Source organism: Carettochelys insculpta, chromosome 14, assembly GCF_033958435.1.
Source record: "Carettochelys insculpta isolate YL-2023 chromosome 14, ASM3395843v1, whole genome shotgun sequence".
NCBI classification, from domain to species: Eukaryota; Metazoa; Chordata; order Testudines; family Carettochelyidae; genus Carettochelys; species Carettochelys insculpta.
Genome location: NC_134150.1, coordinates 39811970 through 39839008, shown reverse-complemented (window position 1 = coordinate 39839008; position 27039 = coordinate 39811970). Strand labels below are relative to the sequence as shown.

The 27039-nt window shown below is 50.9% G+C and overlaps 1 protein-coding gene across 1 annotated transcript in view; it reads left to right on the top strand.

Annotated features, from left to right (window-relative positions):
• Positions 1-4426: 4426 nt before the first annotated feature.
• The window catches only part of LOC142020577 (meckelin-like), a 39087-nt gene continuing 16474 nt past the window's right edge, over positions 4427-27039 (top strand). Inside the window, exons 1-14 of the mRNA XM_075008566.1 lie at positions 4427-4607; positions 6186-6250; positions 7146-7211; positions 7878-7978; positions 9023-9095; positions 9662-9739; positions 11402-11467; positions 12102-12243; positions 16853-16970; positions 19068-19158; positions 21590-21646; positions 22704-22802; positions 24191-24289; positions 25701-25799. Of these exons, the coding sequence (XP_074864667.1) occupies positions 4427-4607; positions 6186-6250; positions 7146-7211; positions 7878-7978; positions 9023-9095; positions 9662-9739; positions 11402-11467; positions 12102-12243; positions 16853-16970; positions 19068-19158; positions 21590-21646; positions 22704-22802; positions 24191-24289; positions 25701-25799 (1335 nt within the window). The remainder of the gene's footprint in view (positions 4608-6185; positions 6251-7145; positions 7212-7877; positions 7979-9022; positions 9096-9661; positions 9740-11401; positions 11468-12101; positions 12244-16852; positions 16971-19067; positions 19159-21589; positions 21647-22703; positions 22803-24190; positions 24290-25700; positions 25800-27039) is intronic.

Here is a 27039-nt window from a genome sequence, read left to right as displayed (position 1 = left end):
TTGATGTCCGATGCTGCAAAGTGCCACGGGGGACCCCTTAAAGAGCCAGTTACAGTTCCCACGCCTCAGTCTGTGTCACTGGTTTAAGGGTTTGTTTGAGAATATTTGAAGACTGAAGTTGGTCGGGGTTAAATAATGTCTGCCTGGTTTGGACTGTGATGAGGGATTGGAATAAATTGTCTTTAATTTCCCTCTCCCCAATCAACTGTCTTTTATGTTGCACATACGTGACTATATGGCGAAAGTTTTAGGTTTTGTAATAATATGAGTGCATGAAAATGCAAAGTTCCCACCTCCCCGCTTTTCCCATCTGATTCTTTGCCATATTTCCCCAGATCTCATTCTATCAGTTCCCTTTCCCGCCTCTCTCTGTGCTGACCTACTTTTTACGAGCGTTAATGTTGTTGCGCCTTTTCAAAACGGGAGCATTTGCCCTGGAGCTGTCTAGGCTGCAAAGCCGGATTTATTTTGCATTAAATCTTGTTGAGAACGGTCTGAAGGCCCCACGGGGGACACTGGGTTGTGTAGAAGCCCCAGGGTGTTGTTCTTTGCTGTGTTTTTTCAAAAGCAGTTCTTCAGTGGGAATCTGTTTGCATCTTAACACAGAATAATGGACTTTTGGGTTTTGTAAAAACTCCTGTGTCTGTGCAGTGACTAGTGTGTTCACATCTCGCCCTCCAAATCTATTTCTATATCATTTCCATATATGCGCCACGTCTTCCCTCACCAAGAAAGTTGGTTCTCAGATGCCACTTTGCATAGACAATAGGTGAGAACAAAACTGAGCATGAGATTCCCTTTTCAAGCCATTTCAGTCCCCAGGTTTAGTGCGCCTTTGGGCCCAGGCACCTGATGGAGCTTGTTCTTTTCTCTGCATGATGGGGCCATATAATATGGGAAGACAGTTTCCAATAGGAACAGGAGTTCTGCACTTCACAGCAGTTCAAATCTAGCCTGACTTGGTGGGTACCAGTGTCCCCAGTAAGCTGTGTGCTTGAGGGCAGCCCAGGGAACTAACAGGGGTCTGGTGTCTGCAGCAGGGGTTTCCCCCCCACCTCCGTCCCCAGTCATGGTGGGAAGTGAAATGACCCAGCCCCAAACCACTCAATTCCCACGGCTCCTGCTCCATTTCCAACCAACAGTGTGTGCGAGGGCAGTTCTACCCTTTTCCCAGGCTCCCGCCCCCAGTGACATCAGGCGAGTGGAGCAGCTGGGGCCAGGTCACTTTGCTTCCTTCTGCTCCCAATGAGAGCAGGGTCAGAGTCCACCCCTGCTACCGCCCTGCCCTGCTTCTGTCCCTGGAGCCCTGAGCACTCCCCCCGCCCCCCCCACCCCACCTGCTGGCTTGTGGGCCATGGGGCAGCAGCATCACTAGGGATGGCCCTGCATGCCCTATAATATCTCTAGTACTATCTGTTCAATTTCCTGGCAGGGGATGTTGGTACAGAGTCAGGCTTCCCCTTCAAGCCAGCTGCTTTGCTTGCCAAGACCCAAAGACACGAGCACTGTGAAAGGAAAAGCAAAGATTCTTAAAGACAGAACCATGGCACTCCCATATTAGGAAGCCTGAAATCACGCCCCATGACGGCTGACAGGTCATTCACAGCATGGATGGCCCTGTGGCCTGCTGTGCGTTGATGCCCAGGCTCCCGCTGTATAGCCTTACTCAGGCCGACCCCTTGAGGTATTAGCTGCTTACACACTGTGAACAGGAAATCCTGTTGGTTGGACTGGGTGCCAGATGATCTGGCTTCAGTGCCTGTCCCAGCTGCAGAGTCCACGCGTGACCTTGCGCCGGTCACGGAATACCATGCCTCAGTTTCTCCATCTGTAAAATGAGGATGAAAAGACTCCTTTTGCTCACTTTTTTTCTGTTTGGTCCAGCTTGCAAGCTCTGCAGGGCAGGGGCTGTTGCCTACTCTGCGTGTGCGTGCGTGTGCGCGCATGCACCCTTTATAGTGATACCATTGACTGTCTGAGATCTGCCTACTGGGTCCAGGGCAGAGCCAGGGTTAGCTTCCAAATTGCCTGACACCCTGTGCACTGGCTCACGCTTTTCCTTATAGTTGGTGGAAAACTGTTTATAATGAGGTTGGGGCAAGGGACCATGCATCGCATGAGTGAGCGTCACTGTGTTTGAGGCCTCCAGTCAACCCAAACAGCAATGCCCAAGAGCTGGCACCATCGCCTTCCCTTCTCCGGTAGTCTTTTTTCTCACTGTGCAATGGGCGCGTACTTCCTCAGTGCAATGGCATTAGTAAATACTGAACGGGTTTGGGAGATACCCCTGACAGTAAGAGACTCACTCTTGGCAAGTGACCCTGGCATTCCCAGACCTTACCAACCTCCCAGCCAGGGGTCCTCTAGTTTTTCCCATGCATGAGTGGAATAAATTTTACATGCAGCCAGGTGTGTGTGTGAATGTGCCCCACCAACAGAAACACAAGCTGCCTGCTGTGGGCATTCTGTTAATCAGCTGGGCGGCATCTGAATCTCCCCCGGGGGCTGCCTAAGTGCTCAGCTTACAGGGAACACTAAAACCCTAATCCACTCAGAGCAAGAACAGATCCCATGAGACCCTCAAAGGACTTTGTTTATGGCTATTTGATATGGAACAGGGGATGCAGGCTTTTGACGAAGCTCCTCATTCTGGCTGGATAAGGAAGCCCAGCAAAATCCAGAGCACTGTAGTGGAGCTGCCGGCTGTGCTGTGTTCATGGGTTTGTAACCCCACCACGTGTTTGCTAGGAGAATTGCAAGTCTGTACTTCCAGCATTGGGCAAAGGCCTGGATCTCAGCAAACGTGCATCATTTGAGTCAGCAGCGACAACGCTGGGTCAAGTAGACATCTGGTACCGCACCACTGGCTATGTTTGGCATGAGGGCAAGAATTAATTTGGCCAGGTATCTGGTAAACAGGGAGGCTTCAGGACCTTTATGAACAAAATAGAGCACATGCCTCTGTTTAGCCTGCGAAGCCCAGTGACTTGGGGGTGTGTGTGCTGGGCGGGGGAGAGAATTTTGATAGGCATCATGGTCCTCACCTTTCCAGATTCTAAATGTTTAAGAGCCTCCTGAAGGAGATGTTAATATGGTAAATGCTATTCATGTATGAATTAGAGGTATAAGAGTACCTCTGAGCAAGGCAGAATCAGTGAATTTATTCCTAACCCTTTACTTTCTCATGGTGCCACTCTGAATTTAGCTCTTCCTTTGTATTGGCTTCTCTGTGCATTACTATCCTGTTTCACGAGGCTTTAAATGCTATTTCCACCTCTGTTGTCTACCTTGCCACTCATGCCGCAATACATATAAAGTGGCGTGTGCACCTTCATTCAGACCCGACCTAATTCTTAGATCAGTATTTTCCAAACTTAAAACATTCGTGTACCCCTTTCAGGATTTCAGCTTTATCTGTATATCCCCTCTGCCGGTGCTGTTCCAGGGCTTATCTCCTGAGTTTTAGTAATTTATTTTCTGCCGTGTACCCCTTGAAATCCTTTCACGTACCACGGGAGGTATGCATGCCACACTTTCAGAAACACTGTCTTAGGTGAATGAAAAATAAGAAAGAACAAAAATAAAGTCTCCAGGAGAGAGGGAGGGGTGGGTGTGTGTGTGTGTGTGTGTGTGTGTGTGTGTGTGTGTGTCCTCTTCTCTTACAGCTGCTGCAGCTGTGAAAATAAACTGACTGCTAGCTCTGCAGACTGGCAGATGTTTTAAAGAGGCAACTGTTCCTTTCTGAAACTGACCACCGCGTATTCTTCTGACCCCTAACTTCCTCTGACTTCCCCCACTGGTTCAAAGAATCATAGTCCAGCAGCCTCCAACCTTCCTTCTGACAGAGAGGAATCATAAGCATAAACTACCCTACCTGGAAATTAACGGGACATTTGAAGCCAGAGACCAGACCGTTTAGAGGGGAGATATTCTGCTCCTCCCCATGACAAGCAAAAACAGGTTCTAAGAAAGGGGCAAGGCAGCCACAGATTTTTTTTCTTTGCCATTTTATTAAAGTTGCCTCCTGTAACCCACCATGACTTGCCCTGTTAGGATCCTACAATGTCAGCTGTTGCACTGTGTGTCTGTCCCAAGGCACCTGTTACCAGGGCATTGTGCTAGTTGCATCCCTGTTTAGCAGTGCAAATTGCATTGCTCTTCTTGACCCCCTCCAAGCCCAAAGATATGATTGTCCTTCTCTTGGTAGGTCCAGTGCCTGGGCTCCCTTCTGCACTCACAGAAGAGGGACAGCTCAGCTGTAGTTTCAGTTACCACAGGTAGATGCTTGAATGAAGCCAGTTTTCTGTTGTGTAACGCAAGCAGCCTGCACTGGTAACCATGGATGCTGTTAGGTACACAGCCAGGCGGCAAGAGGCAAAGAGCTTCAGAAGGAAACCCTGTAGGCATCTGCTGGAGCTCTGTTAAAATGTCTCTCTTTTTAGCAAGCTTTGTTTTGCTCTGCGCCTGGCTGCTGTATCCTCTCTGCTGCTCTGCCCAAATGGAGAGCGACACTACCCCACCAGGGACCTGCGGCCCCAGACAGTTCCTCGACACCGAGATGTTTCAGTGCAGCCAGTGCGGGGAGCCCCTGGTGAAAAGCCCAGATGGTGAGTGGGAGCTGGCGATGATGAATGCCTGGAAAACGCTTGATCTAAGATTGGTCCTGATCCTCATACACCCCACAAACTTGGGTGGTGAATTTCACAGTGGGGCCCTGGCTTTGGAGTGGGCCAACCCCAGCTCTGAGCTCTCAGATTGGAGAGGAGATTTGGAACCCCAGAGCTGCATGGTGCAACTGGGGCTTGTCTCATTTGCTTTAAAACCCACTCATGCAATGGAAAACCGGCCTGAGCCACTAGCGGAGCATTTCTGCCCCACATTGGTGCAAGAGCCTTGAGGGTGGCGGAACTGAAGCCAGCCCAGCCCAGTGTTCCTTACGCTATTCTGGCCAATGCCCCTCAGTCTGTATTGTCTCTGCCAGTGGGAGGTCGGCTTGCCAGCCACGTTCCCCCTAAGCTGTGCAGTTGCCCATTGGCCCCAGGGCAGGGGCTGCAAACTATGGCAGAGAGAGATCTCTCCCCAGAAAGGAGCCCCTCCCCACAGAACACCTGCAATGAGCTGCCCAGGACAGCTGGGGGGGACGGGGCTCCTTCTTTGTCCCGAACAGGGAGTTGCTCAGATAAGCCTGAGCCCTGACCCCTTGCTCCACTTTGAGCCCCCTGAGCACTCTTCTGCCCCCTCCCCACTGCCCCAGGCACAGGGTGCCAGGCAATCCCTTGCCCGCGCCTGCCGCAGGCCCTGCACCTTCCCCACTCTACCCCCTTCCCCTCCTCCAACTAGCCAGGGTCAGGGATTACCTGTGGGCAGCAGCGGAAGGTTGCCTCCCGTGCCTGCCCTTGCTACGTGCAGCTCCTGGCAGCAGTCAGCATGTCCATGTGGACTCCATGCACAGGGGCAGTTACAGGGCTCCATATGCTGCCCCAGCTCTGAGCCCCCCCCCCTCGAAACCCTTGGCCCCCAACCCAGAACCCTCACTTCCCCGGGCACCCCAAAACCCTGCCCTGGCCTGGGGACGGTGGGTGAGGTTGGGGGGCGCGAGGGAGGGGGTGGAGTTTGGTGGGTGGAGTCTTGGAGAAGGGGTGGGGCCTCAGGGAAGGGGTGGGGGTAGGCGGTTTTGTGCGATGAGCCAGTTGGTAACCAAAGGCGATGTGTGTGGGGGGGGTCCTCTGCCTTGCCCCCTCACTGTCAGCCCAGTTCCGCCTTTAGTGAGTGCAGGGCGGCCCTCTAGCAGCGCCAACGTCCCCGTTCGCACTGCTCCCACACCACTCTTGGTGCTGTGGGTGGGGGCAGGAAGGAGGGTTGGGCATAGGCAGGGGCAGGGGCATACAGCCAGTGCCTCCCTCGGCATCTACCTCCCCAGTCGCCCCTGTAGGTAAGCCTGGCTGGAGGCTGAATGCCGGGGTGGCGTGATGCCGTTGGTAGAGCTCTGCACAGCTCTAGGCCCGCCCCGCCCCCCGGCCCTCACACATACCGCAGGTGCGTGTGGCCTACCAAGGCCTGAGCAGTGTCAGGCTCCAACTTCAGCTGCTTTCGCCACCGTTGGGCCCTCCCAGAGCCGATTGGGCGGGAACCTGGGAACTCCAGCTCCCGCCTTCCGCAGCCACTGACGCACCTCTCTTTTGCAGGCATGCGCTGTATCTGCGCAAGCAGGAGGAACGTGACAGACCATGCGGCAGAGTGCAGTGCTTGTGTAGGTGCAGATCGGCCGCCGGCTGGGCCGTGTGCCTGTGCTGCGATCCTAGGCGTGTCGCCAACATGCGGAGATGACATCAGCATCAACAACCGTGGGCTCAATGCCGGTTGGGGGCCGATGTCTCCCTCGCGATTGTCTTCTGGCTTTCCCTGTCCAGTGCAGCCTGGCTTAGTTTCTGTAGACTAGCTCCGCACCAATCTGCTATATCCTTGCCCCATTCTCTGTGGGGTCTGCCTCTCCCAGTCGAACTGCCCATTATGCTGACTACCAGGGTCTTGACTTTTCGCTTGTCGTTCATTCTGCAGATAAGCCTGACTAGTTGTAGCTTCCATTCTGCAGCAGGTTCTCTTTCAGCTGCATCTTCCTATATAATTCCTCCTCGGTGACCTTCCGCATCCATCCTATTCTCAGGATCTTTCGATAACAACTCCTCTTGAATGCCAATATCCTTTTCTTTGCATCTTTCATTATCAGTCATGTCTCACATCCGTACAACATGCTGCTGAATACACACGTTTTTCAAGCCGCTCAGCTTCGCTCCTAAGCTAAGCGCTTTGCATTTCTAGATCTTATCCATCGCCTTCAAACTCACCCTGGTGGATGACACGCTGGCGCTAACTTGGCTCCAGCTAGCTCCAGCAACAACAGCTGTGACGTCCTGGCAGCCCAGAGGCAGCACTGGCTGTGGGTCCCACCCACCTCCCAGAGTAGGTAGCCCAGTGGCTTCTGTGTCACCTATGCTACAGCTGCTGCTTGGGTAGCGTTAACCGATCAAACCAGACCAATGCCAGCTTGTGCCTGTTGACACCACGTCACGGTTGTGAAAGAGATGTAGACAGATCCATGGTGTTATCCCAGCCCTTCTTCATCCAGAATGTTCTCTTCCATACAGAGTTCCTGGCAGTCCACCTCACTCTGGGAGACCACATTCCTTGATGGCAGTTTTCTGGCTTGTAATGTAAGTAACATTACCTCTACCTGCTTGAGCTATTGCCTCGCCCATCTGAGGAGACGGCGGGTCTAGTGATTGGGAAGCTGGCAGAGGAGTCAGGGATGGAGTGAGTGCAGGGGGGTCATTTCCCTCCTTTACCACAGACTTTCTACGTGATTTTTGCCACCGACTTTCTATGTGACTTTGGGCAAATTGCCTTCGTTGCTCTGTGCCTGCAGGAATAAGGATACTTCTTCCCACTGTGCTATGAGGGCAAATACTGTGGGGCGCTTGGCTACTCTGGCTGTGTGGTTACCTAAGAGAGGGTTTGTAGCTAGGATTCTGTTGTTCAGGGGCTCTCTATTGCATGATGGAATCTGCCAGTAGAGGGGCCGGGCAGGGACTGGAGATGCTGGAGGAACTCTGGAGGGCAGGTGCATATTCCTCTCTCGTGTGGAGAGTTTCTTTGCTTTAACGCAAAACCAAAGCCACTGAGACCGAAGCTGCAGGATTAAGGCCTCATCCACTCCAGTACCATGTGGCTGGTGCTCTAGTGGTGAAAGGTGCTCATAGGGCAGCTATTCCCACAGGGGAAGGGGGCTAGCTGTAACCATGCCAGCATTAGGGACTGTGCTGGGATAAATCACACCTCGTTCCCTAGCTCCAACCCTGCCCTGTTTGCATTCTCCCTAGAACTCCTGCAACCTGACTGCCTGCGAGCTCTTAACCAACGCTGTCATTTTGAACGCCTTCTCCTTGGAAACCAGGGCCTATGACCTCTATGCAAAGGCTAAGTGAGTCCCGCTGACTGACGTGACAAGCTAGTAGGGCAGGAAATGCACTGAAGCCAGCAGCTGCAGCCCCCCTCATGGGCGGGATCATGCAGAGACTCTGGGGTGGGCTGGGGGGGTCATTTCCCTCCTTGTGCCAGCTGTGCATGGGATTTGTGTTTGGGCTATAATTGGCAATGGAAGCTCCTCTGCTATTGTATTATCCTCCCCTGCCTCAATCAATGCTGACCTCAACCTAGAAGGTACCAGCACAAGGGCAAGAGGAGGTAGTTCATGGTTCAGGCACAGGTGTCTCTGCTGGGGATGCCAGCACAATTGACAATTAGGTGTCCAGATCAGCCCCCTCACATATGGATGTGAGGACATCAGACCTGTTCACTCCCCAAACAGCCATCGGAAACTAACAGATCCTGGTCTCTACTGGCATCCTCTAGAATTCAGGGGTCAACAGCCTTTCCAAGGCGGAGGGCCGACGTTAGACCTTGTGACCTCTATGTACAGTTCGACTGCTGATGACACCTTTAAAGTCACTAAGAATCCTACCTACAACAGCTTTGTTAATAAGTCAATGGAGATGCAGCACTTCACCGCTTAGGTGCGGGTTGGGGGCATTATCTGGCCTTTTGTTAATCCACAAGCGGCCTGGCTTTAAGCAAGCTCCCAGCTGCATGGGGGAGGAGGGGTGAGGGTGAGCTCCTGCCTCACGTGCCAATGAAAATCGGCTTGTGTGCCATTCTTGGCACCTGTGCTGGGGGGGTTGCTGACCACCCCCCCCGCTCTAGATTTAAAAGGGTGCCCTAGAGGTGAGAGGCTGGATGAAGGCTGAGTGAAAGTCCTGCTGGTGAATTCCTACATTGGCAAGGAGTTGGACAGGCTGAGACTCAGTCAACTAGGTTAGCCCCAGATAATTTAAAAATCAGCAAACTCCTGACAATCCAGAGTGCTGGGGAGACCCGGAGGTTGTTTCGCTTATCACTATTTTGAATACTCTGGAGCTTATGTACGTGTCTGTTTAATGGAGAAATATGATTTGGTTTTTCTTTTCAGAAGCCAGAACCTTCCAAAGCTGTTCTATAGCAACACAGGACTGCCTTCGCTTTCCTTTGGGACGACCTCCAAGGTAAATCACAGCTGATGCATGGACATGCAGATGACGGAGTGGTGTACAGAAATGAAAAGACAAGAAATTACACACACTAGGCCTGTTCCTGCCATCTTTCAGAGCCACTGTGTTCACTAGCAACCTAAACTGCTGTGTTTGCAGTATTGTACCTGTTCCCGGTCTTGTTTGGTGTCCATGCAGAGGCTCAACCAACTCAAGTTTCCAGAACCTGGGAATGGGCAACAGGGTGATCGCTTGATAATTATTGTTCTGTCTGTTCCCTCTGGAGCATGTGGCAGTGGCCACCATCAGACGACAGGGTACTGAGACAGATAGACCCAGTTTGACTGTTCTTACATAATTCGCCTCTTTGCAGGAGCCTGTGCTCCTCTAAAATTAGTTTACCTAGGAAGCTGAACTGGGAGCTAAGAACTAGCTCCCTGGTTAACTGTCACTTAGCTAAAATGACGTGTGCTCTAAGTGAAATGGGCTTGCATTTAGGCATGGAAAAACCTTAGACTTGCCAAACTCTCCTGCAAAGTTTGGTTCTTGATGATTCTCTTCATCTTTCTTGCCCTGAACAGCTCAATTTTAAGCTTGTGAAGTACGATGCCGGAGGAAACTTCTTAGGCTGGGAGGATGTGACAGGCGGCACTTTGCAGGTGAGTTAATTTTATTTTCTTTTGGTGTGACTCAATGCTAGAACCGGGAAAGCTGGAGGGGCTACTTTAGTTTAGTCTGATCCCCCCAGCATGAGCAGAACTGTGGTCCCCTTTTGAACCATTAGGTCTCTGCAACCATGTAATAATCCCTGCATGACACCTGCTGGCCATCTTAATCCAAATTGACTGGGGTGTGAGTAGGGACCTGGGGAACCAGGTGGCTGACGAACCAAACCGGGATATAAAAAAATATCACATTGTGGGGACGTGTTTCGTGGGCATTGTAAGGGCTGATGTGTTAGAGGCTTCGAAGGGAGAGTAATCAGCATGATCATGGGAATTGCAGGTCATATTAAATTAGGAGAAACTGCAACCAACTCAGAGACATAACCCAAAGGGGCCTGGAGAGGTTAAAAAAACAACAAGAAGTTCTGTGGCACCTTATAGCCTAACAGAGGTTAAGAGCATGGAATAGGTATTAATGGGAGGGACAAACCCAAAAAGCACGGTTGTAGCAGCAGGAGTGACAGTGGGCAGTAAATTAGACAGTTCCCAGTCTGGAGTGGGATGGCAGGATGGCAGAGTTGTAGGGGGCTGAGGCTGCACACCGCTGGCAGGAGGAGGAAGAGGCTGTCTTCAGATGTAATGGCTAGAGTTACTGATGACAAATTGGAGAAGCAACAAAGCAATCCGGGGGCTGGAAAGTCTCACTGCTGAGTGTGGGTCACAAGTACACACATGTCTGGTCTGGCTACGGGGCATGTGAGAGCAGCCGTTGAGCAGTGTTGACGTAACCGCCCGCAGGTGGACTCAAACCAGGGACCTCTGGAGCTCAGTGCAGGAGCCTCCCTGGGGTGAGCTAAAAGCCACCTGGTTCTCAGCTAAGGCTGTAGGGGAGACATTCTTTCCCTGTGTCAATGGTCTAGGTGTCCCTACATGGGCGAGCGAACCCCATCCCTAGGTGCGTGGGTTACACTGACACTAATCGGGGGGGCAGGAGCTGGAGGGGTTGGTTAGGATGGGACAGAGGAGTTTATCTAGAAGAGAACTGAAGTTACCGTAGAGAGGAAGCATGATGTAGTGGCTAGGACAGCAATCTAGGACTTAGCAAGCTGGATTCAAGTCTGGCCTCCACCACAGACGGCCAGTGCAATTGTCTCCGTCTCAGTTCCCACCTGTGAAATGGGACTAAAGCCCAGCCCCGCCTCGCATCGAGGGGCAGTGGGGATAAAGTCAGTAAAAGGCTCAGGAGCCACTCGGGCACTACAGGAGTAGGTGCTATATCGGAAGTAATGGGATGCAAGCAGGGGTTGACTGTCCTGGTGCACTCCTTGCGTTGTGGTGGCGGAAGTGCCGTTGCCTGGAACGTCAAAAACTAGATAAAGCTGGATAAAATCTACAGCCAGGAACAACCCTGCGTGGGCCAGAAGATGGGGGAAGGCTGCTTGGTCCCTGTACACCCCACGTCTTAACACTGCTGGGAAGCTCCACCCCCCACCCATGGCATGCAGGCTGTGGCTCGGGGGCTGCTCCTCTGCTGAGCATGGCGCCTACACAGGGCCAGTGGTCTCATGGCAGTAGCTCGAGGGGCAGCGGAGTTGGGACTTTCTGGTGCATTACACCGCTGCCTGGTCTCAGTGCCTTTTCTCGCCCCCCCGACAGCTGTGTACAGACCGTCAGAAGGCACTTGATGCTGCTTACTCCTTCGGGACATCCTACCAGCAGTCTGTGAGTTACACTTGTGTCTCCCTTGCCATTTCCTAACCCCCCTGCGATGTGCTGAACTAGCAGCTGGGTGCTGCTGCTGGGGCTAGACTGCTTGTTGGCAGCAGTAATTGCATGGAGGCATTGCAATAAAACTCCGTTATAAGTCACTGTGTTGCTGGATAAAACGCTAAGAGTTTATTTTCCTCCCTGGAGCCAATGCAAAGACCCCTCTGCCCCCTGAGGCTGGTGTTTTTTGAAATAGTGCTCAATCTGTTCATGGCGTTTTACAGTCAGACACTGTTATATAATACATTCGTGGCTGGAGGCCAGTACTAGTCATTGCTTTGACACTGGTTCCCTCTGGGGCCTTGGGTGGGTTGTTTATCTGTTCCCTGTGTCCCTGAATTCCCAGGGTGGGGAATGAGTCTCAGCAAGCTGAACCAGAGAGGAGTGGAGACTTTTGCTTTGGGGGCCCAATTTTTCCAAAGAGACCAGTGCTTAATCTAAGTGGATGAATATCCCCCAAGTCCCAGGCTGTAAATGTTAGTGGAAATCACCGCGTCTCTTGCCTCTGAAAATAGAGCCAGTCTCTGCTGTGCAGACAAAGCTGCATCTGATCGAGGGAGTCACGCAGCACCTGGCTTTTCCTTCACAGTGCACCGTGCAGGTGTCCAACCTGCTGAGGAGAGTCCCCGAGCCCATATTTTACGAGATGTTCCTGCAGTTCTCCAATGCCGAGGGGACGTGGCTATGGCCAGTCCCTGTTGTGAACCCCCAGGTGCAGCTGAATAGCCCAGGTGAGATTCACTGTTGGCCAGAGCTTTGGTTTCCCTGTGGTGATTTTCTTTTGCTTCTCAGCTGAAAACACGTCTCTGTGAATTTTCATATTTCTGTTGAGCTGCCATAGGTCCCCAGCTGCTTCCACCCACAGCACCACGCAGAGCTGAATACCTGTTCTGCTAAGCACTCAAGCAGGGCTAATGAATCCTTGTATGGCAATGGGCTCCACTCAGACTGCCTGCTTTGCTCTGACATTTATGCTCCACAGGCCTGCTCTTAACAAGGAGGGATCCTGCAGATCTCCAGGAAAAGGACTGAACAGGTGTTATTTTGCACTAAGGAGCGTGCCGCCAGTTACGTCCGTCTAAAGGCCCCCATGGCTCATAGACAGACAGTGTGAGAGCACAGGAGCTAGCAGTTCCTCCGCTCTGATCCTGGCGTTGCCCCAGTTCCCTCCGTTGCATCAGGCGAGTCGCGTCGGATGAAATGTTCAAAAGCAGCCTCTTGTTGTGGGCCGCGTTCCCTGCAAGCTGAGCACCTGGGCGTCCCCCACCCCGTGGAGGATCAGGTCCTGACCAGCTGATTAGCAGAGCATTCACAGTGGGCAGCATATGTTTCTACTGGTGGTGCACATCACACATGCTTTAGTGCACATAACAAAATTAATTCCACATGCGGGGGGAGAAAAATAGAGGGAACACAGGTTCTGGGTGGCTCCAGTTTTAGGCACCCAATGCAAGACACCCAGAACCCTGTCTTTTCCCTCATGAGTCCCACTCAAGAGGATCGGTTGCTGCTTAACATCTCTTTGTCTCAGGATAAGCACCTGGCATGACAAGTCATCGACGACCCCATTGATCTTGCCCCACCTGCTCTGCTTGCTCATCTGAGAAATGGGAATAAGACCCTCTCACCCCCGCCCCCCTAAGCTGAAGCTATCGGTGTCTGCAAGGCATCATTTAAAAAAACCTTTGCACATAAAAAGAGACCCAGCTGGATACTCAGCAATTGTGTCTCTGACGGCAGCCTTCGTAACAACCTGTTCAGTTCAGGGGTTCACCTGCCCCCTGCAGTGCTTTGGTGTTACTTGCTCCATGTCGCCTGTGATGAAAAGAGACATTGTCCCGCGTCCTTATTATAAACTGCAGGGTGTGCAGTGCTTCAGCAGAGCTGGGGAACAGAATGTAATGGACTCTGTTCCGTGTGTGACCTGTAATCACAGCACCCAGCCTTCTAGGCTGAGACAGTGCCTGAGGCAAAAGCCAATCTGACCCCCAAATAAGCACACTGGGATATCTAGTCAAGGTTAACCCCAGGGCACTGGTGCCCATGTCTCCCATTCCTGATGTTGGCTGGGACAGCTGCACCGGGGTAGCTGCCTAGAGGTAACTGCAATTGTCCATGAACATAAAGGAAGGGACAAAGAGGTAATGCTGGAAAGGTGCTACCGGCGGCGACAGGGAGGGTGCAAAGGCGACTGATGAGGGTGCCGGGGGGTTAAGAGCAACGTGCCCTCTCCCCTGCTCCCTCCCCGCCCCAGCCCATGTCTCACGCTCTCCATGCTCAGGCTCTGCCATGCCCCTCTACTCCCCACCCATGCTCCGCCCCTTCCCCTGCTCCGCCCCCACCTGCTGCTTCCGGTGAGTGCAGGGGCACAGGGAGGGGGATGTGTGGACACAGGTAATGCCTGTAAGGCTGTTAGAGCTTTCCAGGCCTGCCTTCTAGCTTAGCTTGCACTGCGCAGCTAGTCCCACAACGCGTTTTTAGCTGCATGAGGACATGTCCCCTGTTTTCACTAACCCACTGCTGTGGCGAGTGAAATCTGGGCTGTTCTTGTCACCCAGTGAAGGCAGGTGCAGCTGATCTGTTGTGTACAGTCCACTGTTCAAGGACCTTTGCTACTGCTGTGCAGCTGCCATCCCCAAAGTCTTGCAGCTGGGCCGAACACACAGTCTATTGGCCCCCCACTTTTGTGCCTTGACCTTACATTCCATTCTCCTGCACAGATGACCCACAACGTTGGTGGTTGTGTGGCTTATTCCCTGTCAAAGCCTATTTCTTTGTGTAATGAATGATTGAAAGGCAGCAGTACGAGCCAGCCCATTAGCCTTACTGGTTGAAAAATGGAGTCAGGCATCTTAAGGCCTGCACCTGGTTGAAACTGATGCAGGAAGGACTTTCCAGACTTGCTTGCGGGCCTGGAGTTTGAAACTGCTCCTTCTGGCTAGGACTTTGGCTGAGAAAATGATACTCGCTCAGTGAAAAAGCCCATCCCTGTGTCATTAATGAAACCTTCGTCTATTCAAAGAGAAAACCTTTAAAACGCTACACAAATATGTATCCAGTTGGGTGTCTAATTTGCATGCACAATTACCATACCCCAATTAGGTATTGACATGCAAATAGCTAAGACTGCCAGGAGCTAGCCCTTTGAATGAACCAAACAGAGGCTGCATGCACATTTCTTGTACCGCGTACTCAGACCACATCTGAGTCTCATGCTTTAGCACACTACCGGTGTGTTTAAGATTTAGCTTTTCCAATTGCTGTTCTGAGGATAAGAAACTTTTGTTAAGTGATTTTCCTGGCGGTACGGAGAGGTAGCCGTGTTAGTCTGCACTCCAACAAAACAAAACAGCAGAAATGTAGCACTTTAAAGGCTTAACAAAAATGATGGACACCAAAGCTCATAACTGAATGAATCATTTTGTTAATCTTTAAAGTGCTACATTTCTGCTGTTTTGTTTTCCTGGAGATACCATAGTTTACTGCTCAGGCATAGGCCTGAGAATCAAGAGACAGCTAGTTTCTAATCCTTGTTCTGACACTGACTTGATTGGTCCAATAAAAGATATTGCCTCACCTGTTTTGTGTCTCTAATATCACGGCACCAACATGGTGATGGCGATGTTGCAGGCTGACTTGTGAGAACTTGACCAGGTCCCTTAGGTCCAGATTTTCAGACCCATCCTTCTGCAAAAATGGTGGCATGGTTATCAGTTCCAGTCTCTCTCGTCACTTCATGGACACTTAGCATATCTGCTTATGCAATTATGGTAAATGTGCACACAGTTTAGATACACAAATGTGCGTGTACATTTTTTTAATCTGCTTTTGTGCCTGGAGGAGTCTGAAACTCTTGTCCTTAGTAGCTTAGACTGCCCACCAGTAAATGGGGGATGATGCTCTATTTACCTGCCTTGTTATTTGGGTTCCATTTTTTCAAAGTGGCATAGGTTTGATTGGCATAGTTTGATTTGGGTTTGTAAATGTGGAAATTCTCACACAAAATGTGATCTTTTGTGCTGAACTTGGTGAATTTGAAAGCAGACTTGTTTCATTTAAAAAAATTGATATCTAGTCCCCCTCTTATATTTTGTAAGGCACCTTTGCCAAATTTCAGCTTTCTCACCAGATTTATTTTGGTTTGGATTTGTCTTTATGAAGAAGTTCTGCTAAAAAGAATCAGAACAAATTCAAATTCCAGTCCTGCAAAGTCTTAGACTTTTACTCTGGCTAAGCTACGTTGATGCTGATGGGTTTTCTTTAGGGACTAAGCTGTCCTGTAGCCCCTTAAAGACTAACAATTTTATTTATTACATAATGAGCTTACCCACAAAAGCTCATTACCTAATAAATAAACCTTTTAGCCTTTAAGGTGCTACAGGACTGCTTGTTTTTTGTGACGGTGCAGACTGACACAGCTACCCCTCTGAGATGATCTCTGGCAATGTTTCTTAAACTATATTCTGTGGAATAGTATTGTTCTGTGAACAACTCGCAGGTGTGCAGTGCTGCATAGGAACTAGCAATGAAATGGGGTGCAAGTATATAGTCTCTGCTACAATGTTACTTCTTCACTGCTATGATACTTGATTAAATTACTTCATTTTGTGTTTGCTGCATATGTTGCTGTTTAATTTTCTTTTTTTTTTTTTAATTTTTTTGGTCTGATGATAATTTTTTAAAGAAAATTTCCATAGATGCTCCGCATTTAAAAATATTATTGTTTGGTGCTCTGTGGCCTCAAAAAGTTTAACACTGAACTAGGGAATAACTTACGCATGTGCTTAAAGCGCCTGCTAAATTGGTCTGAAAACCACAGATCTGGCAAACCAAATCCATGCCAGAGGGAGAGATGGTTTATTACTATCAAAAATTGTGCCATTCTCTTTTTAATCTGTGGGCTACACTGAATTCCACTGCTCCTGAGACTCAGGAGACCAGGTTTCTATTCCTGGCTATAGTGCTAGCCTCCTGGGTGATCTTGGACAAGTCTTGTCATGGCTCTGTGCCTCAGTTTTCCCACCTGCACAATGGGAATAATGAGCCTGACCTGTTTAAAGTACTTTGAGATTGACTGACAAATAAAAACCCCTAGGCAACAACGAGGGAATAATAGTGTTACCAATGAACAGCTTGGTGGGCTGGATGTGGGAGGGCTAGTTATGAGCTCTCCTGGTGCAAAGAGCTGTGTGTGTTCTCATCCCAGGTTCTTCATATCTGGGGTGGGATTCTCTGTAAATAGTTAGCCAGGGGCCCGTTGCACTTGGTTGGCTGCTCTGGGCACCAGAAACAGTGCAACTGTGCATGCAGCTAAACCTCCTCTCTGCATGTGTCTTTCAGCCTCTCTGAAATCTCACAGGCTAAGAAGATTCTTTCTTGTGGATGGGCTGTCAGGCCGGCAGGGGAACCTGTCCAATCAACCAGTCTCTGTCACATTGGCAGCAGGGCTGCTCTTAAGGTAACTGGGCTGGGCAGACCACTGGGTTACTCACTGGCTCAGCTTCCTGAATGGCTCTCCCCACGTGTATCACAACGAAGGGATGTTGCAGGCATTCCTCTAGGACTATTAAGTGCTGGGTGGCTGTCTCTGTAGGAGGCCAAGCCCCAGAGCACAAAGAATTCAAAGTCTGAGGGAACTAGCTGGGCAATAACTTTTCTTCTCTAGCATTAGGAAGGGGTTGAACCTTGCAACATGTCGGGAACCCCGGGCCAAAATACAAAGGCTGGCCCTTCGGTTAGAATGCTGAGACTTGTAGCTCCACCCCTAGGGAGGAGTCCACAGCTAGCGGGCAGAGAGGGTGGGAGAGACGGCTAGGTGGTGCCAGAGAGCCCCAACGTAAGGGGCGAGAGCTGCCCCGCCATATATGACCTGCTCCCGGGGTAATAACCAATAACACCGCCTTTGAGATATATGCATCCAGGCCTGGGTATCAGCTCCCTTGCCGTGCGATTGGTGTCCCTGGCCAAGCCCTGAGCGAAGTCTGCCAGCCCGTAGGCCCCCCAGAGCACAGTGCCAGCACACTCTGTGGCAGTCCCAGGGTGCTTTCCTTTTACTTAACCTGGGCACTTTGCACAGCTCAGTGCCTGGGGCCCACAAGCCGCCAGTCCAGCCATCTGCATTTGGAACTCGCACCGGGCTAGCGACCCTTGTGTTAAAGTGCCAGAGGAGTCGGCAGGGCCCAGCTGAGCTATTTGTTTGTGTAACCCAGGTGTGGGCAATCATTTTGGCTAGAGGGGCCACTCCGTGAGTTTTGGAAAGCTGCCAGGGGCTGCACGTTTCTAATTAATGAAATTACCTCACCGTCTATTGCAGGGACGGGCAAGATACACCTGTGGCTGGATCCCACTCATGGCCGTCGTATTATTTACACTGTGCTGCTGGGGCAGTGGTGGGGTTGGGGAGCTGCAGGGTTTTTAAATAGCTGCAAGAACCCCAGGTGGCAGCCAGGCAGTGCCGTAACAGCGAGGAGAGCCGCCCAGTCCATAGGACGAACTAGGGTGGCCTGCCCGGGCCCCGTGGCAGCCGCCCCAGCTGTCCTGTGGATGGGAGGGGAGAGGTTTACATGGGATCATGAGCAGCTGTGGGCTGCGGTAGCAGCAAGGGGTTGCCTGTCCTCGCCCCCTCCCTCCGCTCACCACGCAAGCAGCACCCTGCTCCAATCTGCTGATGCCCCCCTCCCAGCTCACTGAGCCCCCTGTCTGTGAAGCAGTGGGATATAAATAGTCAAAACAAAAAGCAGTCAAGTAGCACTTTAAAGACTAGCAAAATAGTTTATTAGGTGATGAGCTTTCGTGGGACAGACCCACTTCTTCAGACCACAGCCAGACCAGAACAGACTCAATATTTAAGACACAAAGAGCTCTCTGTGCCTTAAATATTGAGTCTGGTCTGGTCTGGCTGTGGTCTGAAGAAGTGGGTCTGTCCCACGAAAGCTCATCACCTAATAAACTATTTTGCTAGTCTTTAAAGTGCTACTTGACAGCTTTTTGTTTTGATAGTGTCTAGACTAGCACGGCTTCCTCTCTGTTACTATTCAACATGCAAGGATATAAATAGTGTGTGGGCTAGATGCAGCCTGCCGGCTGGATCCAAGTGTTAGGCAGGCCGGATACGGCCCAGAAGCTGTATTATGCCCACCCCTGGGGCAGCCTCCTTGCCTCCATGGACAGCTCTGCACAAACGCCCGCTGAGTGCCCCATCAGCAAGAGCGGAGTCTGGGCCCCCTGGCAGCCTGGTGTGCCCAGCAGAGACGGCATTTATAACCAGTCACCCGCTCCCTAGCGTATTCCTCGCCAGCTTATAGATGGCCCCTCCTTTCCCACCCTCCCCACGGAGATGCCTGTCTCCGCGTCGCCCCTCGTGCTGAGACTCGCCATCTTCCGTGCGAAAAGAATTCTAATCTCCCCATCTCGCTCTGCGCAATTAGCTCCGCTCCCCACCCTTGTTTCCCACCGAGGTTTCATTAAAATTCATTGTTCGCCTCTCCAATTATTTGCTCTGTCCCCCGGATAACCCTTCTCTGTTCGCTCCCCCCCCACACGCCCGCTCCTGCAGTGTTGACTTGCCAACCAGTAGCCCAGGAGACCAGCCTGCTTTCCTGTTGACAGTGAAGTATGCAAAGCAAGATCGCACTGCAGCAACGCAGGCAAGTTTGTGGCACCGCAGTGTCCCCTGGGCGGGAGCTGCCGAGGGGGGGGGAAGGGAGGAATAATACGAAATGAAGCAGCTGAAACAACAGAGCTGGTTGACTTTCCTTTGCTTTCCCTCGCGCTTGGCAGCTGTTGTTTCAGCAGGTGATAATTAGAGCCGGGAATGAGTCTGGATGTCCGGGTTGAGACTGAGTTCAATTGTACCTCCTCTTACTGAGCCCGCCCTTTGCCAGCCAGGTAGGAGATGTAGCAAACTCTATGCAGGGGGCTGGCAGATGAGGCCGTGTGCGGTCACGCATCAAGATGCCCAGACTGATGGTGGCTCTGGGGCAGGCCCAGAAAACCGGAAAATTAAGTGCAGATCAGGCAATCTCCTGCACGTACCTGGAGCAGGTAGGACAGATTCAGGGCAGTGCACAAATGGGTCACCGGCTGCTTAGGGCTTCCCACTGCCAGTCTTTGAAGCAGCGCTGCCTCTTTTTCGGAACAGGCTGCTTATGTCTTTGAGCCAGAAGAAGACGCCTGCCCGGAGAGGTCAGCTGCCCCTTGAGGGCCAGCTTCTCAGCTCCGCCCGAATGGGACCCGTCTCTTTGTGCGCACACTACTTAGCAGCGCAGCTTAGATCATGCGGACGTCTAAGTGCCTTGTTCATGGGACATCTTAGCTATTACCGCGTGCTGCACGCTTCTGCAAGGGCGGTGAGGCAAACCCTGCAGGCAGAGCACCTGTCACCCTTGCATCGGATTATTAGCTGGGGACGTAAGTGCTCTGGAACTGGTTACCAACCTGGAGTGGGGTGGGCACGGGACAACGTGCGGTCTAACCTGAAAGCCAACCCACTGATTCCATCTTCTGGGGCGTGCGCCCATCAGCTTTCGGAAAGGCTGCATCAGCACCAGCAACTCTCCGCACCTACTGCAGGGGTCAGCAACCTTTCCGAGCCGGCGTGCTGAAACGTGACCTTTTGACCCCCATGTACAGTCCAAGTGCCGGTGATACTTTTTAAAGTCACTAATAGTCCTACTTACAACTGCTTCGTTAATAAGTGAAGCTGCAGAGCTTTACCGTTTAGGTGGGGGTTGGTGGCATTAGCTGGTCTTTTATTAATCCACAGGAGGCCTGGCTTTGAGCAAGCTCCTGGTGCATGGGGGAGGAGGGGTGGGGCTGAATTCCCACCTCAAGTGCCAATGAAAATCGGCTCGCGTGCCACTCTTAGCACCTGTGCCGGAGGTTGCTGACTCCTGGCCTAGTGGGTAGAGCACTGAACTGGGAGATAGGAGACCTGCCTTCCATTTCTGGCTCTACAAGTGAACTTGGGTGACTCCCTTCTCCTCTCTGTACCTCTGTTCCCCCTCCAACCCTTGATCTGCCTGTCCAGTTATTCTATAAGTCAGGGGATGGGCAACCAGGAATAGTGGGTGGCCTGCCCTGCAGCCCCCCCCCGGTGTGCCTCCCTCCCCCATACCTCTTGTGCACTAGAGCCCCTCACTTACCTCCTCCTCCCTCTCCGTCCCTGAACTGGAACACTGCAAACAGCTGATTCGCGGTGTTCCAGCTTTGGCGGGGAGGGAGAGGATCAGGGACAGAGCACAAATCAGGTGATTCATGGTATTCAAAAGTGCTCAGAAGGAGGGGAGAGGTGTAGGAAGTGCAGGCTCCGGTGTCCCTGTGTGCAAGAGAGACATGGCGGGGAGGGGTGCAGCTTGGGATCCGTGGGCCACAGGTTAGTTTACTAACCACTGCTGTCAGCTCCTAGGGGCTGTACAGTGCCAGGTATGCTGCTCTCTCTCAGGGACTCTCGGCATGACCGTAACACCACAATAAATAATTCCCCAGCGGGCAGCTCCCTGGGCGGTAGTTATATTGTGGGCATGGCAGAGGTGGACTCTGGAGCCTTTACCCTGGTGATGGCTAACCTTGTTCTGAGCAGATACTGACAGCATAGTGCAAAGAGCATCAGTCTCACGCCTGCACTGCAGCTTCTGCCACCAAGGCCACCCAGGTAAATAATGGGTCGTGCTTTTGCCATTGTAGATAAGGTCTCTGCACAATAGCGGCAGCCTGTTTCCATCCGGACTTTGCCAGGCCATTCCGTTGTTGGACAGACAAATGTATTGAGATTTTCAGGTCTTGAAGAACTAAGTCAACCACCGGTGAGGCTCACCATTGCTGTGAAAGCACATCCAGGCCATGCCTTCCAAAGGGACTTGAGATTTCGGCAGTGAACAACCTAAAACAAAGCCGATTTTCGGAGGCCAGTGGCTCAGCACTTTCTGAATATTGTGCCCCGGGTGTCTTTTTCCCATCTCCCCACCAAACTGCAAGCCACTCTTGAAAAGCCTGGGCAGCGTTGCTAATTCAAGCTCCAGTCCAAAGCTGCCTGGCTGCTGCCTCCCAAGCTCGACTCTTTCTTTCTTTTCCTGGCAGGTATCCTTTGCCGTGTCGTACACATGGAACCCTGGAACATCTCAGCGAGACACAGATGTGAGTACTAGCATTCGCGCATGCTGTACTATGGGCCATGGGCCTCCAGTGGGCCATCCTGAGGTAGGAATGTGCCTGGAGGAGACAGGAAGGCTGTGCTGAGGTATGAAGGGAAGGATGGATTTGGAAAGGCTTGTGTTAGTGTTCTCTGTATGCTGGAGTGCTTGGCCAGCTGCTCAGGAGAGATTCAAATGCTGCCCATCTCATTAGTAGAGCACCTGCTGCTGGATTTGTGTTCTTATGGGTGGTGCCCATTTGCACACGGTTTGGTGCACATAAAAATTGTATTCTGCCCATGGATGGGAAAGAGCTGAGGGAGCATTGTTTAAAATTTTTTTTAAAAAAGGAAGCAACCATGACATCCAGTTAGGACACCAGATTAGTTTCTGCAGGGATCTCGGTTGGACGGCATGATAAGCAATGAAGGGAAAGTCTGGGACCAGGGATCTGAAAACCCAGTACTGGTTGAACCTCTCTCATCCGGCACCCTCGGGACCTGGCCGGTGCCAGACAAGAGAATTTGCTGGATCATGGGAGGTCAATATTTTCAAGCAGCATTACTGACACTTCCAACTGCTTACTGGGCTCTCAGAAGACATTGAAGGGTAAATTACAGCTAAATAGCAGCACAGAACACTGAGGGCCAGGACTGGTGCCTGGGAACAAACTTTATGACACTACGGGGAGCTTGGCCGCACCCATGGTAAGTGGTTGTGCGGCTCACTAAAATCATGCCGGATTACAGAGTTTGCTGCATGAGAGAGTTCCAGATTACAGAGATTGCAGTTTCAGTGTAAGAAGAGACTTTAGCCCCCAGGAGAATATATGCAATGGCGACTCGTGTCCACATGGGTCTCATGGGTGCTAATCAATCAGTGCAGGTTGGAATTGTACCCATCTCATCTCACTTTCCACAGATGTGTAGATTTTTAAGGCCAGAACAGGGATCATTAGGCCCATGTAGCCAGACCAGCTACAGAGCAGGTGCTCAGCCCGGGCATGCGATTTGCCTTCTCTTCTGAGTTCTGGGACAAGTGACAACTTCTTTCTTTGACAGATAGCGCTTGCTGCCCTGGGCTCTGTGGCAGCCTTGTACGCCATGCTGAAGACCAGCAGCTGGGTGCGGAGGTCTAGACTTCAGAATACAGGCTTTATAGTAAGGAAGCGGGAGTAAATGTTGGCTAGGGGCCTGCAAGCTGCATGTTGCTGTCGTCTTAATGTTGCCAGAATGTGACAATTGTCCCAACATTGCAAATATACTTAACAGTGTCTCCCCAGTTCCCAAATTCCCTGTCTCATGAGCTTCTTCCATCCTGACCTGCCTCCACCCAACTAGTCTGACACCCATGTCTTTGGTCAGCTTCACCTGTTGCCTATCTCGGTCTGAATCCAGTTCAAAGCAGCCTCTGCTTTCTGACTGCTTCCCCCATTTCAGGACTGGATTGAGATATGCTGAGGCCCTAAACTACATGAAGTTTAAGAGGCCCCATCGCATTACCCGAGAATGTGTCTTATTCTAACAGAAAGGACAAAGACAATAGAAATAATATTTATATTTGTATATATGCTGGTACATAGGCAAGGATGTAACTAAATGTTAGTAATGTTTTTGCATGTTGAGGCCCTAAGCTGTAGCTTACTTAGCTTGTGTGTGAATCCAACTCTGCTCCACTGATTTTATCCTACCCAGGCTTCATGAGCTCAGGTTTTTCTATTGTGCTCCCCTGCCCTTGCTGTGTACATCCATTGCTAGTCTGCTCGACATGTTGTTTCCATACATCTCTCTTGGGTCGCAGGGCTTACCCTTTCCTGTGAGCTCCCTCCTCTCCTTTGAATCAGTCTCTTTAAAGCTTGCCTAGGACTGCTCTTTGTCTGGGACACAAAAGCAGGGCTAAATGCTCCCTACCTCAAATTGTGGGTACAGCTGAAACCTGGGGATTAGAACCAAGAGGGTCTACTCCTGGTGCTCACTGGTCCCTGCCTCAGTTTTGCCTCTGTAAAGTGGGAATCATAACATCACTCCAGGGGGAGGCACAGGTTGCATTCATTAATGCCTGTAAAGCGTCTGAGCACTTTGGGTGGAGAGCACTGGAGAAAAGGGAAATACCTCCATACCATGTTGGGAGAGAGGCACCCTCCACACGGCCATCCCAGAGCTGCATTAGCATCGTCACTCCAGCCACTTTTGAGATGAGATCCTTGAGCCTTCAGACAGCTGCTCAGCTATTGATTAGGTGTGTCAACGTCCTGGAGGGGGAGCTGCTCGATCTAACATGTTTCCCTACTGGAGGGTGCCTTGGCTACATTTAAGACCCCATTCATCTGTGGCGAAAGCAGGTGGTGCTTCCACTTGAAGTTAGTGGGTACTGTGTCTGTTCTGATCCATGCTGGAAATGGGCCAGCATCTGTTACATTCCTTGGGATCCTTCTGGATGTAAGAAAGAGTCAACGTTCCTGCAGTTGATCCCAGGACAAAGGTCAAGCTGACTCATGGAACATTTTTTTTCCTCACAATATTTGTCCATTTCCTTTTTCCTTCCACAGATTTTAGTCAAGTTCTTTGCCTTCCTTGCTGGTGCCCTGGGTAATGCCTTCTTCATGGTCACGCTGGGGACGGGGATTTATTGGCTTATTGTTTTCAAGGTGAGTCATTGTGTTTCTTTATGCATTTTGCCTGCTCTTTCCCTAGCTACTAGTTCTGGTGTAACCGAGATCTGCCTGGCTTGGAGCTTGATAGAGCAGATACCAAGGTACATTTGAAATCTCCAGGATCTGCATTTTTCACGTGCCTGCCTCTGAGGACAGGGAGGATCTGTGACAAGCACAGGATCAAGGCCCAGTCAGATTGCTCTGGGTTGAAACAGGACCAGAATAAAGAGGCGATGGGACATCTTGTTCCTCCAAGGAAAGCAGTGGAAAGCAGGAAAGATTCCCTGCTGCTAGTGATGGAATTCCACTTGCTTGGGATATTTAAAATCTGACAGACAAAGCACTGGGGAAACTCTGCCACTGGCTAGAACAGCAGTTCCCAACCAGTGGGTAGAGTATGACCCCAGATTTGGTCAGCCTTGATCTGGAGGAAATGACAAGATTTTTTTCCTTCTCTTCTCTCAGTTCTTTTACTCCCGTGTTTCCCAATTTAATTTGGCCATGGAGTCCTTTGGGTCTTGAAACATATTGACAGAACACATACATGCTGTTTGGAAGGGGGAGGGTTTCAGACCAAAAACTTGCCACATGTAATGCTCAAAAATTCATTTAAAAGAGTTAGTTTCTTTCAGATCTATTTTAGTGTACAAAGAACAAAAAATAATAAGAGGAAATCATCTGAATGAACAATTAATGTGTCCTTCAGATAGGAGGATGGTTAGCAATCCTATAATTAAGTATAAAAATTAAGTACAAACCCAAAAGAAAACATCTATATACCAGAAGAAAAAAGGATGGTTAGTGTCATTCTTTTGTACAAAAATAGAAAGCAGAGTATTATTCAAAAATGGACTGTCCTTCTTAAAGCTTAAAAACATTTGTAGGAAAAAGAAATGCATAACAAATTGGATATGGAAAATATTTTTATATGTTGTGTTTTTATAAATTTGTTATTTTTGCAGAAAGCCACTGAAAATAAAAATAAGTAATATTTGACAGTTTTTTTAATGGGAAGAGTGTTTTTGCATCTTTTGATCACAAATCTGCTTAATATTAGGAATGATGCTGGAGAGTTGGATCCTCATATCAGGCGCAGCATCTCATGATTTCTCTGAACATGACTTGCGCCAAATACAATCCAAATCAACTCTGGTTGCTATTATGCGACTCGTGCCAAAACATCGATACTATTGTGAAGGCCTTATAAACAATATACCTACAATCTAAATCCTGTTCAAATACCTTAGTAGTTTTGATACACGCATAATTTCATATTGAATATTTTAGAAGGAAAAATATCTCTAGCATCAGGTTTTTTCATGGAAGACCTTTTTCAAGTTGCCTGGACATCACTGGTGTCCCACAGAACACAGTCTGGGAAATGCTGGTTTAATCCATCCCACAGGGTCAGCAGTCATCAGCGGTTGAGATTATGGTGCCCCCGGCCGGTAGTCAAATAGAAAACAACTTTATTGTCTACTTGTCCTGTGCTTTTGCTTTAAAGGTAAGGAAGTGGTGTTCTGGGGAGAGAAGAGTGGGGGATGGCTGCTGCGGGGCTGCGGTGGGCCTGGGAGGGTGGGAAAGCGTGTGCCAAAAGTGTTTCTAAAGCCACCTAAGGGCAAGGCAGAAGCCAAAATACTGGGGCAATGCTTTCTCTTTGTGGTCCTAGCCTGCCTGATGCCCAAAGCCCTGGGAACGGCCTCTCCTTACAAGGTTTCACAGTCTACAAGACACCTTAAGGACTAGCAAGTTTAATTATTAGGTGATGAGCTTTCGTGGGTAAGACTCACGCCGTCAAATCTGACCAAGTGGGTCTCACCCGCAGAAGCTCATCGCTTAGTGAATAAAATCCGTGGTCTTTAAGGTGCTACAGGCTGATGCGGGTACCCCTCTGAGCTCTCACAGGTTCATCTCACAGCTTATATCTGTTAGCCACGGCCTTTGGCTTGTATTTTGAGCAGCACCCTGGGTCCCCTGGCGAACGGCAGGGTCAGCTCAGGCAGGCTTACTAGCCCTGTAGCCACCGACCGTGGCCGCGAGTTGCAGTTCTGGTGCGGTGGCGCATGCTTTGGCGTGTGGGTCACAGCGCACTGAGCTCCCTCCCCAGACACCCTCCCCGCAGCACGTCCGTCATTCCCTGCAGAGTTAGCGTGCTACCTGCACCGCTCTTCTGCCCTGGGGACTGCCTCGCCTCCCTGAGGAGCTGGGAGCAGCGGGGAGGAGACCTCGGCTTTTGCAATGCGCCTCCCGTCCCATCTCCTAAAGCAACAGCTGCACAGAGGGGACCCAAGTCTGGCTGAGCTGGCCCTGGACAGAGGGAGAGGGATGATGATTGGAGGTCTGGTAATGATTCAGGCTCGTGGCCTGCGGGCTCTCTACTGCCTGAGCCGTTCCACAATCCGGCCCACAAAGTAGTTTCCCAAAGTGATGTAATGCGGCCCGCGTGGCTGCCCGCACGGGTCCCTGTGGCCCTGGGAGGAGAGGCGGCTGTGCCCTGCTCCAGTTGTTCGGAGCAGCATGTGGAGACACACGTTCACCCGGGCCGCAGGTATGTGCCTGCAGCAGCACGGAGCTCGCAGCTGGAGGCCGCTCTAGCTCCTCTGTGTGGTAGCGGGGGGCTTCGGGGGGGGGTTAAATCACCCAGGAGCAGCAGACAGGGCTGAGAGATGCATGGATGGGGTGTGGGGTGGGGGGAAGGAGTGTACAGGCCTGCAGGCAGGGCCAGGAGACCCAATGCGGGGGAG